We start from the raw sequence: 14408 nt of genomic DNA on the forward strand, positions 1-14408 counted from the left end.
TCCGTGACTCCGACCAGACTCCAGCGCCAGGGCTTAGCTCAGACCGGGCGCTGCTTGGCCCCGCCCCCCCGGCCAGAGGCTACTTCCGCTTCTCGGAGCCCGGGCCGGCTCGCAGGTGGGGCGGGGCTTTTGCAGCGCGTGGAGCGACCCGGGGGATTCCCTCCCTGCCGGGCTGGGAGCGGGGGCGTGTCCCGAGGTGGGCGGGGCCGGCGCGCGCTGCTGGGGTTGCAGGTTCGCTCTGGCCCCACGTGGCGTCTCTGCCGCGCGCTGCGAGTGTCGCGAGGGGGACGCGCTCCACGTGGACTCGGGTCTGGTGGGGGCTGGGGCGGCTGCTGGAGGATCGATGCCGCAGCCCCGCACTTTCGAAATTCCCCGGCGCCGGCCAGTGCGGGCCACGTGGGGCCGAGGGTGCGCATGCGCGTGACGCCATGGTCGGGACTTTAAAAGCCCGCGGCCCAGCGTTGCACGTGGCCTGGAGCCTGGGCCGGGCCGCCCTGCGCACTGGAAGGGAGAAGGTGGATGGCAGAGGCTTGTGCTGAGGGGAGGGGAGGGGAGGGTGATGCTGGGAGAGGAGAGGGGAAGGGCATTGGGGGAGGTGCTGGGAGGAGGGTGGACGTGAGGAAGGTGGGGATGGAGCAAGGCACGTGTCAGGGCACGAGCAGAACGGGGGCTCAGGGCATGAGGGGAGGGGGGCAGAGGGTGGTGAGGGGCGGGCATCAGGGAAAAAGAGGGCAAAGGACGCAGGGGCAGTGAGGGAAGGGGGAGGCACCGGGAGGGTGCAGGGCTAAGGGTTGGTGCAGGTGCCAGGGGATTCTGGGGTGACACAGAAGGGCGGACACCTGCAGGGGAGGGACCAGCACCAGGAGGAGAGAGGCAGGGCCGGTTTGTAGAGGAAGGTGTTAGGAGAGGGGATGAGGAGGGGGTAGCTCACATGATCAGTGTGGGGCTACTGGAAGAGTGGGCACGGGGGGACACACCCCTTTTTTTCTTCTGTTTTTTCTTCAAACGGGGCAGGGGAGCCATGATATTGTGCTGCCCTGGGCCCTGCAAAACTCTCATCCGTTCCTGGTGGTTAAAGCAGCTTCCCCAGTGGGGATGAGGCATGAGTCAGAGAGTGGCCCTGGCAAGGGGCCTTTTTATTTGCTTCAACATTTATTGTAATCATATATGCAACTCGGAGGGGCTGAGCAGGCTAAAAAGGGCTGCAGAGCCCCCCCTGCACTTTGCCCTGCCCACTCTAGATGTATGTTTCTTCTCACTGCATTTTAAAGGTGTTTAAAATGTAAAAAGGGTTATAGACAGGACAGAGTCTCATAACTTTTCTCTTGTCTTATTCCTGGGACTCACAGAATTGCTCTCCCGTCTCTGCAACCCATATTCATTGTTTTCCTCTGTGCAAATGTAATGCCTTGTACTGTAACTACTCTGTGCAATGCAATTCAAAGTCCTGCTACTTTGAAACAAATGTAAGTAAAAATCAAAGCTGCTGTTAGCTGCAGGTCCTCAATTATTTCACCAAGACATTTCTGAATGGTGCACTGAAGTCCATCTACCAGTGGCCTCAAGAGGGCATCTTGTTCCTTTGCAGTTTTGAAACCATCAAGTATAATTTAAACTTAAAAAAAAACAAATGGTCTGGTAGCACTTGATAGACAACAAAATATATGGATGGTATCATGAGTTTTTGTGGGCACAACCCACTACTTCAGATGACCGGAGTTGTGAGTTTAGGCTGTACAGATGTATTTATTTTGGCCCTCTTGTTATTGTTAATCTATAAAGTGCTACCAGACTGTTAGTCTGTACAGGATAAACTGAAAAAAAAAATCTCTGCTACCCCCTGAAACTGGTATAAGTACACAGCTGCACTCCATTCAATTAGTGTACTTATCTGTGCTTGGATAATATTTAGTGCTTTCACCAATGGGCCCATAACCATGGCATATGCTACCAATAAAACCAGCTCTGCTAGATTCAGCCTTTTGACCAGCCAATACGTAATGTTAATAAAAATACAGAATGATCAGTGGGTTTTTTTTTAACAAAAAGAAAAGCATAAAGCAAAGAACTGCTTCTTGCATACTAATTTGGAGTCCTGGGAACACATTTCTCATGGAACTTTCTTGTTCATTCCGTATGCACCGAATTCTCTCCGCAGCCATGAACACAGAGTTCCGTCCTTTCTGGCATGGCCGAATGAACTGTGGCTTGCGTTCTGCTTCCACCATTTTTGCTCCAATTGCTGAGTGTTCAATTTTAATTTATAGTGCTTAGCATCTGGCAAAAGTGGGCCTGGCCATCTTTTTTTAGGGGTCATTTGATTCTTCTTGTACCACATCTATAAATGAAACTAGATTCTGCAAGTGGCAGGCTCAATGTTGGTGTTTTGGTACAATTTATTCACGGTTGTTATCGCTGTCAGGGACATCTTCAGTTTTCTGAAATTCAGCTTATCAATATGAAACCCTGTTGTTGAAAGACACCTCCCCCCCAAAAAAAACCCAAGCCACATTAATATGTCCCCCAATTGATATACCATGCTGGGAACAATACATTGAGGGGATCCTGGGAGAAGCTGTGACTCCACCCCCGAACCAGACATCCTCTGGTCCATCCCTCCTGCCCCCTGCACTCCAGGCCCCCCATCCAGCCCCCAGCTGCTCTCCACACCTGAGGACTCCCCTGCCCTTGGCCCCATGACTGCACCATGCCAAGCAGCAGGGCTGGCAGTGGGGCAGCCATTCCAGCCAGGCACTGGAGGAACTGAGTGCGAGGGGGGGCAGAAGGGAAGGGGCTTGGATTAAATTTAGGGAGCCTGGTCAGTGGCCAACCCTGCTCACTGTGCTGCCCAGGAGTGGTTCGTGCCCTGCCCTGGCCCAGCTGTTTCCCCCCCTCCCCCCAGTTGCTCCAATGTTAAGAGCCGGATATGCCGACTCAGGGACTTTCCCTATGGGCTGCACAGGGGCTGGTAGGGAGCCTGTGGAGCCGCAAACTGGGTGTTTGACAGCCTGGGCCAGTGGCACTGCCTGTCATCTCCAGGAGCCTGTTGGGCCAGGGGCTTCCAGTCCCAAACTGGACACCTGTCTCCCTCAACCCTCCCCCTCTCGCCCTGCCCCCATCCCCTCACAGCTCCCCTCTCCCACCCCTCATAACTTCTGCTCCTCAGCTAGGGAGAGCCACTATGCAGGCACAAGTGCTGGGGTCCAGACATCCGATCTGGGTGTAACTCGGTGTGTGCATTGCTGCCATGCGAGTGACTGTTGTGCTTTGCAGAGTCACAGGCACAGAGCTATTAGAGATGGGAAAGCCCCATTAGGTCACAGAATCTATGGCCCTGGGGCCAGGTCAGGGCGTCTCTTCCCCATATTTGCAAAATGCCTTCCCTGTGTGTGTCCAGTGCAGCTGAGATTCTTTTCTGTCTCTTTTCTCTGGGACGTAAGAAACAGCTTGAGCAGGTAGGTGGCTTGCACTCCTGTCACACTGCACAGCGCAGGGAAAGAGCTTGGAGCTGATGTTGGCACCACATCTCCCTAGGGCCCTACAGCCAGATGTTGGATAGAAATGTCTCTGACTCACTTAATTCTGAGGGTCTCACCCTTGCACAGCAGACTCTGAAATTCCCCATTCAGGGGCACAGTCTGACTTCAGATATTTCCTAGAGCTGTCACCTCCCTGGGGACTGTCTGCCTCAGGACTGTGGGGCTGGAATATGGGTCTGTCACTGCTGGACACTGGGCACATTTAGACCAGGGCAGCAGGGACCCAGAGTCTGTCCTACCTGAGGGCTGTTTGGAGACCTGTGTGGAAAGAGAAGGGGTGGGAGGAGTTGGTGTCTCAGTCTGGTTCCTAGTGGGCAGATTCCTTCAGCCCTTCACGTAGGAACATCCTGTCCTTCATCACCTGGAGGCCAAAGAGTAAATTGGCCATTGAGACTCAATTCCACTTTTGTCCCCAGCTGGTCTCTCCGGGCCAGAGGTGAAGAACAGCAGTTGGACCTTTCAGGAGAAGGTTGCACAGCCATGGGCTGTGTTGCCCCTGCTGTCAGGCTGGGGGAATTCAAGTAATTCTAACTCCAGGCCTGTTAGAGCTGACACTCACTAGCCAAATCTTATCATCTTTAAATGAAATAGAATCACATCGAATTGTTTCTGTCCAGGTGTGAGACGGGGCAGTTCCAGCTGCCAGAAGAAATTTCCCCTGAACTGGAAGAACAAGTCAGTGCTTTCTCCCAGAAAACGTATGCGCTGTCGGAGACTCTGAGGGAATTCAAAGGTACCTAGAAGGGATGGAGTAGGGGAAAGTTGTTTAACTATTAGAAACTATTGAATCTGGTCTCTGAAGCCAACCATCCCCTGCCTCAATTCCCACATGGAGAATGACGGCCCCATCATGCTGCTCTCCTTAGAGGCACTGAGCAAACAGAGTCAACTGCTTGCAAATAGAACCAGGGGTTTGCAAACTCTGAGCCTCCCCTTGGTGTCAAGGGATCCAAATAGGTAAAGTTAATGTCATGACAACGTCTTTCCCCAGCGCAGCTCTAGGTTATGACAAGAGGTGGTAAGTGACTGAGAGAAACCAGGTGGGAGGGAATGAGGAGGGAAAAGTAAATCTCACTTTCAGTTTGTGTCTCCTTGGGCGGGGATGAGGCTGCAGAGATATTGGCTCCGTTGCTGGGAGGTGCCCAAGTGAGAGAGGACACGGAAAGTTTCAGACCTTTTCATACTAAACATTTGAGTGTGTCTCTGTCTGGTCTCTGATACAATTGAAATGCAGAGTTCAGAATGGGGACATTATAATAAATAGGAGAGCCTGGAATCTCACCTCTCTTATCCCTTTCCCCACCAGACACTCTGCCCTCTGCACTGGAGAGAGCAAGAGGAAAATCCCTGGGAGCTTTCAGACAAGGTGAGTTTGTTGGTGAAAATTCTTTAAATGATGAGAAAATTCCTGTGAAAACATCTTCATGGGATTGTCATTGAAGTTACCAACCAAACCCAGTGACCACGGTGCACACAGCCCTAAATCACTCAGTGATCAGTGAGGAGCCCCAGGGGCACTGCATGGGGACCTGCAGACACTTTGAGAAACACTGATCTACAAGGTGTGATGCTAAAGGGGTGAAGTTAAAGCACACAACAGACGGCACCTTCAGGCTCAGATTTCACTGCTCAGTCAGTTTCAATATGGGGTTGGTTTCAAACAATAAATAGGCTGAGAGCTGACTGGCTTCCACGGTATCAGTTTGATCATGGCATGAAACTTCTGGATACGCAAGGGCTCTTCGGTCTAGTGCAGGCCTGGGCAAAATGCAGCCTATCTAGCTCGCCAGGACATCGGATGCAGCCCACTGATGCTTAGCGAGCTATGGGCTAGTTCCATGCTTGCTACTTCCCACCTGCAAGCCACTCAAAGCGAAGGTGATCCCAGAGGTGAAGAGGGAAGGCTACAGGCACTGCTTCCACCCCCAGGACAATCTCATTGGCTGGTTTCTGGCCAGAAAGGAAACACTGTGCCCCCTCTGCTCCGGCTCATAGTTATTCACACACCCACATGGCTCCGTAGCTGGTGTGAGGGTTCAGCAGGCTCCCTGCCTGCCTCAGAGAGGTGCTTGGCTGCTGGTCGGGAGTCACTCAGGTAAGTCTCCTGGCCAAAGCCTGCCTCTGGCACCCCAACCTCTCCCTTCCCCATCTAGTTCTCTGCCCCCCCACTCCTGCCTCCCACTCCACATACCCAAACTCTTTGTTCTTTTCCTGCATCCAAGTAACCCTCATCCCCTTATTTGTCCACTTAGCTGCTTCTCTAAATTAACTTTATTTTAAATATCTCATGACTAGTTGGCTAATCCAGTGCCCCAGATCACACCTGCCTCCTTCACTGAAACTCCTTCCCGGAACCCTCTTTCACTCCTGCATCCCAACCCCTTACCCAAAGCTCCCATCTTCTCCCAATGTCCATCCCATACACTGTATTTCCTACTTAATGTCTTGGAAGAGTGCAGCTCTCAACCACTTTCCAAAATCTTGGATCTCTCGCCCCCTCCCCAAACAAAATGAATTTCCCACCCCTGGTCTAGTGGATACAGTTCAGTGAGAGTCAATAACTGAAAGCTGCAGTCAGAGAATTTCAGGCTAGAGAAGAGGCACAAATATTTGATGGGTAAGAGGATTAGCTGCTGAAACTAATGAGCGAAGAACTGATGGATTCTCCATCTCTTGATGTCTTCATATCAACACTGGGCGACTTTCTACAAAATAGGCTGTGGGGAAACAGAGCTTTGTGCATGGGTAGCTGGGCTAGGTGTAATGGCTTGTGCCGCAGAGTGGACAGACTGCATGGCTAAGGATATCTTCTGATGCCATGAATTTTAAGGTCTTATCCTGTAAACATTCAGCACACATGTTTAATAATATGTATGTGAATACTCCTATTAACTTCACTTCATCTCTGTTGTGGAGAGAGTTTATAAAGTCTGTGTCAGATGAGAGAACCAAAGTTTGGGCTGCAAATCAATGTAGGAAGATGAAGGATTATAAATACTGCAGCCCAAATTAAATTAAATCTATGTCCATGTCCAGGCAGATGAATATGTGGCTTGTTTAGCAGAAACACTGGGTGCTGAGAACTGAATCCCATTGTTGCAAGCAAAGTAATGTAACTCAAGCCAGGTATTGAGAGAAATAAATACGGCTTTTGGATCTAACTTGTGTGTGGTGTTTATGGAATATCTAGACTCAGCGTAGAGTCCAGCATGTTTTCCACCAGGGACAGAGTCTGGGCAGAATTGGGTGTGGAAAGGATTAAAACCCTTTTTGAAATGTCTTCAATTCCCCTTCTCCTCCTGACAGGCTGCAGAACACCCATGTCTGACTCCAGCTCAGCCCCTGGCCTGCAGAGCCAGGGAGAGGAAATGGCCGTGGTGGAGCCAGTGAGCTTCGAGGAGGTGGCTGTGTATTTCTCTGAGGAGGAATGGGCTCTGTTGGACCCAGGCCAGAGAGCTCTCTACGGGGATGTGATGCAGGAGAATTACGAGGCTGTGAGCTGGCTGGGTGAGGATTCCTGTCCCCTTGTGTAACAAAAGCTGGGTGGGCTCTGGAGCAGCTGGGTTGGGTTTGGTTCAGGGTCCTTTATTGCCCAAACCCCCAATATCAGCAGTATGTGCCCCAGTAATCCTGGCTCCTGCATGAGAGGTGACTCAGTGACATAATAGTGGTGCTGCTCTTCCCACAGCCAAGGTCTCATTGTGGTTCCAACCATCTTGCCCATGCTGTGCCTTGGCCGTAGGTGTCAGTGGAAGGGCCCAGGCAGGTACCAGAGTTGTGGGGCTGGGTGCAGCTGCTCTTAGCATCTGCAGGGTCCCCTTGTGCCATTGTGCTGAGCCCCTGGAAGGAAGGCGCCAACTCAGAGTCCTTCCCTGCCTCTGGTAGATTCTGTGTAAGCCAGAGGAGCACCAAATGGCAGGCTCGACTGGCCACAAGAGGAGGGCTGCTGCTGCTGGCAGAGTCGAACCAAGGCTGCAGAAGGGGAGCTGAGCTGCAGGAGCATCTACAAGCAGCAGAGAAGCAGCCCAACCTGTCTCCACCTTGGCTGGCCACAGGAACAGGCTGGCACTGTCCTGGCTGTCTGCAGGACTGACCGCTGTTGTGGGCAGCTGACAGGGCCCACCATGGCACAGTCAGTCAGGATCAGGAGTGTGGACCATAGGCAGGGCTTGAAGTGGCCAGCCAAGGATTCATTTTCCTGATCAGACAATTCCCCTGCCTCCTTCTGGCTCAGGTAGAGCATCTGAGCCCAAGAGCAGGGCAATTACATCCCCCAGCCAAGAGCTTTGTGGGCAGAGCCCACAGGGCTGTAGAGCTCTGCTGGGTCCTTTCCCTCCCAGACCTAGAGACCTGACATGTGGCAGCTCAAATATGAATCCTGGCTAGGGGTGTCTGTCAGTCCTGAAAGTCCTAGAGCTCTCCCCTTATGAGCAGTGTGTTCCTGTCCTGCCCCAGTATGGAACAGGCCCTAAAGGAGACTGAGTTGTATCCTGTAAGAGTGCAGCAGAGCGCTCAGTTCCCCATGGGAGTCAGCTGGGCTATTCCCAACATGGTAGTTGTACAGGGGGAGTATGGAATTAGTGTATCCTGGGGTCTTGTACCAGCCAGAGACCAGTCTCTGGAAGGTGGGGAAGGAGCCTGTCTGGGTAGGAGACTCATATCCTGGCTTTGGAAGCAGGAATGGCACAGACCTTAATGAACAAGATCAGCACTTGGTTAATTGCTCCCCGAATAGGATTTCCTATTTCCAAAGCTCATGTGCTCTCCTGGGTGGAGCGAGGGGAAGAGCTGCAGATCCCAGATCTCCAAGGCTGTGAGGAAGGGGAGATCATCAGTGACACCCACACAGGTGAGAAATCAGCTAAAGTGACTCAAACCAGTGTCTGTGTTCTCATAGCAGATGTTGGTTGTGTGTTTTCATCAAGTCTGACTGGCCCTTCAGCCTGTCTTCAACTCCAGTCTGAGTGTGCTGGGTGGGGAAAGAGTAATGGGCGTGCAGGGTGAACTCAGCTCATGATTATTGTATCTTTCCAGCCATTCTTTGGGTTTGTCCTGCATTTTCTATTCACCATTCAGAATTTTTATTTCAGCTCAGCACAGGGAATGACTCCCATGTGGTTTCTCTCTCTATGCCAGCAGGTGATGGGATGCTGAATGAGAACAGTGAGAGGAGTCTTCAGGAGGAAGGACCTGAGCGAATGGCTCCATATGGGGTGTTAGTGGAAAGATCTGAAGGGCATGTTTCTCAGAGTCCTGAGCAAGGAGAGACTCGTGAGAGTCAGTGTAGTCTACAAAGGCAGCAGGGAAACCATCCAGAAGCAGGACAGGATAAATTCAGTCAGAGGAGCAGAAGGTTGAAAACAAACAAAGAAACTGTTCAAAAGAAAATCCCCCATCAACATTCAACTTGTGCTTGGAGTGACTGTGTAACTCCTATTAAACATGAAAGAGCCCAAACAGGAGAGAAACCCTTCAGCTGCTCTGACTGCGGGAAAAGCTTCAGTTGGCGGTCATTCCTTGTTATCCATAGGAGAGTTCACACGGGAGAGAAACCCTTCAGCTGCTCTGACTGTGGGAAAAGCTTCAATCAGAGGTCACACCTTGTTATCCATAGGAGAGCCCACACAGGAGAGAAACCTTTCAGCTGCTCTGACTGTGGGAAAAGTTTCAGTCAGACGTCACACCTTGTTATCCATAGGAGAGCCCACACCGGGGAGAAACCTTTCAGCTGCTCTGACTGTGGGAAAAGCTTCAGTCGGAGGTCACGCCTTGTTATCCATAGGAGAGCTCACACAGGGGAGAAACCTTTCAGCTGCTCTGACTGTGGGAAAAGCTTCAGTCAGAGGTCACATCTTGTTATCCATAGGAGAGCCCACACAGGGGAGAAACCCTTCAGCTGCTCTGACTGTGGGAAAAGATTTAGTCGGAGGTCATGCCTTGTTATCCATAGGAGAGTTCACACAGGAGAGAAACCCTTCAGCTACTCTGATTGTGGGAAAGGCTTCCGTCAGACCTCAACCCTTGTAAGACATAGGAAAACCCATGCGGAAGAAGCTATTCACCTGCTTTCACTGTAGGAAATGTTGCAGTCAGAGGTCACACCTTGTTATCCATGAGAACTCTCACAGGAGAGAAATCCTTTAACTGCTTTGACTTTGGCATATGCTATAGCGAGAGTTCAAGGCTTGTTGCATATAGTTGATCCCACCCAGGTGAGAAACCCTATAGTGGGGGTGAGCAAAATTTTCTGTTAGTAGAATCCAGCCTTCCTAAGACTTTGATCCTGTCCACAAGGCAGTGCCAGGCCCCACCTCAAAATGAGCATGTGCTGAGGGTGAAGGAGCTTAGCCCCATCCCCTCTTTGTGCTTTGTAGCCACTAGAGAGGAGGCAGTGCTAGGCTGAGTCTTTGCCACACAACCTGAGCCCGGCACTAGAGGCACTGCTGCCACTGCACTGCTGGCCTCCAGGACCACATGGCCATGTCAGGGGTGCCTCTGGGGCTATTCCTGAGCTGCATGACTGCAGTAGCAACACCTCCAGCCCTGGACTGAATTGGTGCAGTAGCGGTGTGTCTGGGGCTGGTCCTAGTCTGTGTGGCTGCTGCTGCAGCAGTAGAGCCTCCCTCTGGGGTGACCAAGACAGTGTGACTGGAGATGTTGCTGCAAGAAGGCCCAAAGTCAGGTAATATTTGCTGTCCTTCCCAGACACTCCCTCCCAATCACCTCAATTCCCTTCCCCCCAGCAGCCAGCACCCCCAGCTTGCACTGACACCCTCCTTTTTTCTTGCACCCTCTCTCCTGGCCACACATTGCATCTTCCCCCTGGCCAGACACCTGCCTGCTTCCCAGATCCTTTCTCAAGACCCCAACCCTTTCTTGAGTCCCCTGTCATGTTATTGGATTTTAAGGTGATCATACAGATAACTGCTGTGATCATGGGGAACTGTTTGCCCCAAATTTGGTACAAAGTGGGCCGTGTGAGGTGTCAAACAAAAGCTGATATTGTGCTGATTCTGTGTATGGTATTAGTGTACTTGTTTGGAGTTTGCATGGGGAGTTATGAGTATGGGCTCTGCTGATGCTGTGTATGGACTGCCTGTAATGAGGACAGAATGTCCTATGAGTGACTATGCTAGTCAGTATAGCTCCAAGGACAGTAGTTCTCAAGGTGGCCAATACACACCTGAAGAATGCATGTGGAAAGCTGCAAAGCAGCCAGAGCACAATGGCTGCTGGCATATGAAACAGGTCACTTGACCATGTAACTAGCTCTAGCTTGGGAGACACCAGAAATGAATATCAAATGCCATGAGGGGGGCTCCATCTTGTCTTCAGTCTTGCTACTTAACCCAGATGCAGCCTTGCTAAGGACAGAGACACGGGAAGAATTGCTGACCCATCCTGACATACGATGTACCCCAAAGACTTATGCTAGTAGTTCGTAACATCTCCACTAAGATACTGCATCAAGAACTTGCTGATTGATGTATATAATGTATTCTCCTTAACAGCCTTACTCTCAACCTTTTCTTTCTTATATTAATAAACATTTAGATTTTAAAGGATTGGTCCATTGTGATCTGGTGGGTAAGATCTAAAGTATAAATTGACCAGGAATTCATGGCTGGTTCTTTGGAACCGGATGCATCTGTTCTGGGTTGGAGAGATTGGGCTGTATAACCCCTCACCTGTGTGTAAGCCCAGGGCTGATTGTGGCATAGAAAGAGCTGGGGTATCTGAGGGGTTTTGCTCATGAGGCTTCCTGCAGGCTGGATTGGCAGCTGAAGTGCTCAGTGTGACTGGTTTGTGGCCTATTTTGGAAAGGTCTCCAGTCAAGGGCTATCAGCAGTCCTGGTTTTGAGCAATTTGCCTTGAGTGGATTCCCTCAGCAGTGTTCAGGCCCGGCCCGGCCAATCACAGCCCTGCTCTCTCCAAACCTTCTGTAGATTACTGTTGCTAATGGAAACGCACCGTTAATTACATAATTAGTCAAGCCATTTTGCTAGGGTTGCATCTGGGCAGTTGCATTTGAATTATTAAAGAGATTAAACCTTTTAAATTTCTCATGTTAGTTGATCAAACTTTATTTTAAATTAAGTAAAATATTTATGTCCAATACATACTGTGGAGGTAGGCCTCACTAGCCTGGCCAAAGACTGAACTGTACGCAGTGTATCCTGCGCAGAAGGGAGCTTCCTAAGCAAGTTGAGCAAGAAACCACAATGCTGTTAAACAAACAAACAAAAAAATCGCACTGCTTGCTGTTTATCGGGTCAAGCAGATGTTACCATCTAAGAGTAAAGTGCCTTACTTCCTCTTTTCTCTGTAAATTTCCACTGTGACTTTGTAAGAAGGTATAAATATCTCAGACGTTTGAGTGTGAGGAGAGGCTTGTATTGGTAAGGGGTAACTCCCTTCCATCTGCAACACCACCGCCCCCAGCTGGGATATTAAAATGGTTTTGTCTGACTTGAACCCTAAACCTAGGGTGTGTTTATTCCATGACAATTCTGATGCCGTGACTCAGATCCACACATCCTGCTTTTCGCTCTGGAAAAACCATGGGCCACTCCCTACCTAACTCCAGGCACCACAAACAAGGTGAGGAGCCTTTTAAATCCCTACTTTGAGAATCAGTAGAGGGCTTCCAGTTGGCTTCAGGTGCTTGGTGGAATTGCTGGATCCGAACCTTTAAACTCAGCTCAGTTCAAAACTAGTGTGCCTGCTTAAAAAAAAACACCACAGTTCTGTCAGGACTTTGGAAATAAGAACATTCTGGAGGGAGAGTCTGGTATATAAGTCCGATTGTTAAATCATGCGTTTGTTGAGTGTGTGACTGTATGTGACTGAATGCCTGATTCCGAGAAATGAGCATTGAGTCTTGTCACCTCCCTAGGATAGACTCCTGGGGCATCTGTCAGCCACCCTGGCTGCCCGCTGCAAAGGAGCAACCAGCTCTAGCAGTTAAAGTCTCAGATGGTATGAGGTCTCAGTGGTGACTAACCCCATTTACCCCTCCCTGTCTCTAGCTACATCCTGTTACTGGGGGGTCAGGATCACCTCGGAGACAGAAATCGCAGGATGATGCCTGGACAGTGCAGACTTCCCCACTAGTGTACCTGTGTTTCCCTGTGTAGATGAGGGAATAGGTACTGGACAGTCAAAGGAGATTCCCATTCCCCCGACTCCAGCATACTATATGTATGTGCATTGCTCTCCTAAAACTTGCAAGTTTCTGGATCAGTGGGATGTGTACACATAAAATGATTAATCTAGACAGTTTCTGGTGAAAGGTACTTTTAACACAGGTAAAATAGTGCACTTGAAGGGTGCCTTGGAATCCAGAGGATCTAAGATACCCCAGGTTCAATGGGATGCCTTTTTCAATTGGTATGAGGTGGTGTCTAAAAGGAAAACTGAATTTCAAATTAGGAGTCTAAAAGACTTGCAAAAAAACAAAAAACAAAAATAAAAAAAATCTTAAATTACATTTAAAACAAATCAAGAAAAATGGGCTGTTCCTTGAAATCTGATCTGCAGTGGTATAATAAAACGTCCAAGTGCTTAAATAAATCCCGGGTAAGGAGTCGAAAGGACTCCCCCAAAAAATTAAAAAGTCAATTGAAATCTTTTAAAACAATCAAATTTAAGCATTTGGCTACAGACACTTTGTTAAATCTACTAAAAAATAGAGATAAGAAATTCTATTAACACTTAACTGGTTAACTGCATAACAGAATGGAATGTATACATTGTAAATGTATTGTAAAAGCTGCACCCTTAAAGGTTAAATTTGCTCTGTAAGAAAACAAATCATACACTTTTGGCTTGCTTTCAGATCCAAGGTTGTATGAATAACAAACTGCCTGTTTAGATCAGAAGAATGTGGGGCCCGCTGTCCCCCATAAGTAAGCTTGTAACATTGCATATGATTCTTTTCCAGAAAAAAAAAATTTGATTGCTGGAATAGTAACTAGCAAACACCTTGTTTTAAAAAAGTTTCTAGCAGTAAATTCTCTCATCACAATAATTTGAAGCTTCACATGTTAAGAACCCTAATCAGCAGTACAAGAGAGAAACTAAAACATGCCACCTTTAACTTAATAATTGAACAATAAAGTAATCCACTCAAACCCTCTAAAACTGGTGTGCAAAACAGAAGCATACCATTGAGTATCAGCAGGCTAATCAAAATTAGCAAAGACCTCTGTAAAGTATTCTAAAATATAATGTGCCACCCCCATGGGGGTACAAATATTTTCTTTGTCTTTCAAAACGTCAAAAAGCACTGGTACCAGGTTAAAAAAAAAAGCAACCACCATGGTTCTCTGTCATGACAATGTTTTTGTGGTGGTTTGTGTTTTAATATGTTTTGCAAATGTGCACAGAATATTGTTTTTAAATAAAAAATATTTTAAGTAAAGCAAAAGTGTAACTTTAAACAAAACAAAATTAATAATTGGGCCCAATCAAAATTTAGTAAAAAATAATACTGTAAAAATTGTTTAAGCTAAAAGAATGTTAACAATGTCTCCACTGCTCTTGCTACTCTTACGGAGCTGAAGGAAAAAAGCAAAATTTGCACTGTGAAAAGGAGGCTTGAAAGTGGGGTAGCAATCCCCTTCCACTGGGTTTGCTTTGCTTAAATTGCCATACTAAAGAAATATTTATATTTTGCAACTTGCACACTAATTATAAAAGTGGTTTAGCCAGAGATGACAAAGAATCTGTAAGTAACACAACACGGGCAAGTGAGAAACTAGTAACCCCACCATTGCAATAATGGCCACTTTCCTGATATTGGTTGGTGCCGGACACCTTAAAAGGCCTCAAAAAAGTCATAGAATCATAGAATCATAGGACTGGAAG

At 48.7% G+C, this 14408-nt stretch overlaps 1 protein-coding gene across 2 annotated transcripts; it reads left to right on the forward strand.

The window, feature by feature from the left end:
• Window positions 1–21: 21 nt before the first annotated feature.
• LOC149523027 (uncharacterized) lies at window positions 22–12014 on the forward strand. 2 transcript variants are annotated; one of them, XM_089771396.1, is made up of 6 exons: window positions 22–115; window positions 4157–4272; window positions 4846–4905; window positions 6846–7046; window positions 8275–8388; window positions 8676–12014. In XM_089771396.1, exons 4-6 carry the CDS (start codon window positions 6860–6862, stop codon window positions 9614–9616), a joined length of 1242 nt encoding a protein of 413 aa, XP_089627522.1. In that variant the 5' UTR covers window positions 22–115; window positions 4157–4272; window positions 4846–4905; window positions 6846–6859; the 3' UTR covers window positions 9617–12014. The 2 variants fall into 2 exon arrangements, with proteins under 2 accessions (XP_089627522.1, XP_089627523.1); XM_089771397.1 differs by lacking the exons at window positions 22–115; window positions 4157–4272; window positions 4846–4905; window positions 6846–7046 and having other exon boundaries at window positions 7053–8388; window positions 8679–12014.
• The last annotated feature ends 2394 nt before the right edge of the window (window positions 12015–14408 follow it).

Source organism: Pelodiscus sinensis, chromosome 19 (assembly GCF_052426305.1).
Source record: "Pelodiscus sinensis isolate ZL-2025 chromosome 19, ASM5242630v1, whole genome shotgun sequence".
NCBI lineage: Eukaryota > Metazoa > Chordata > Testudines > Trionychidae > Pelodiscus > Pelodiscus sinensis.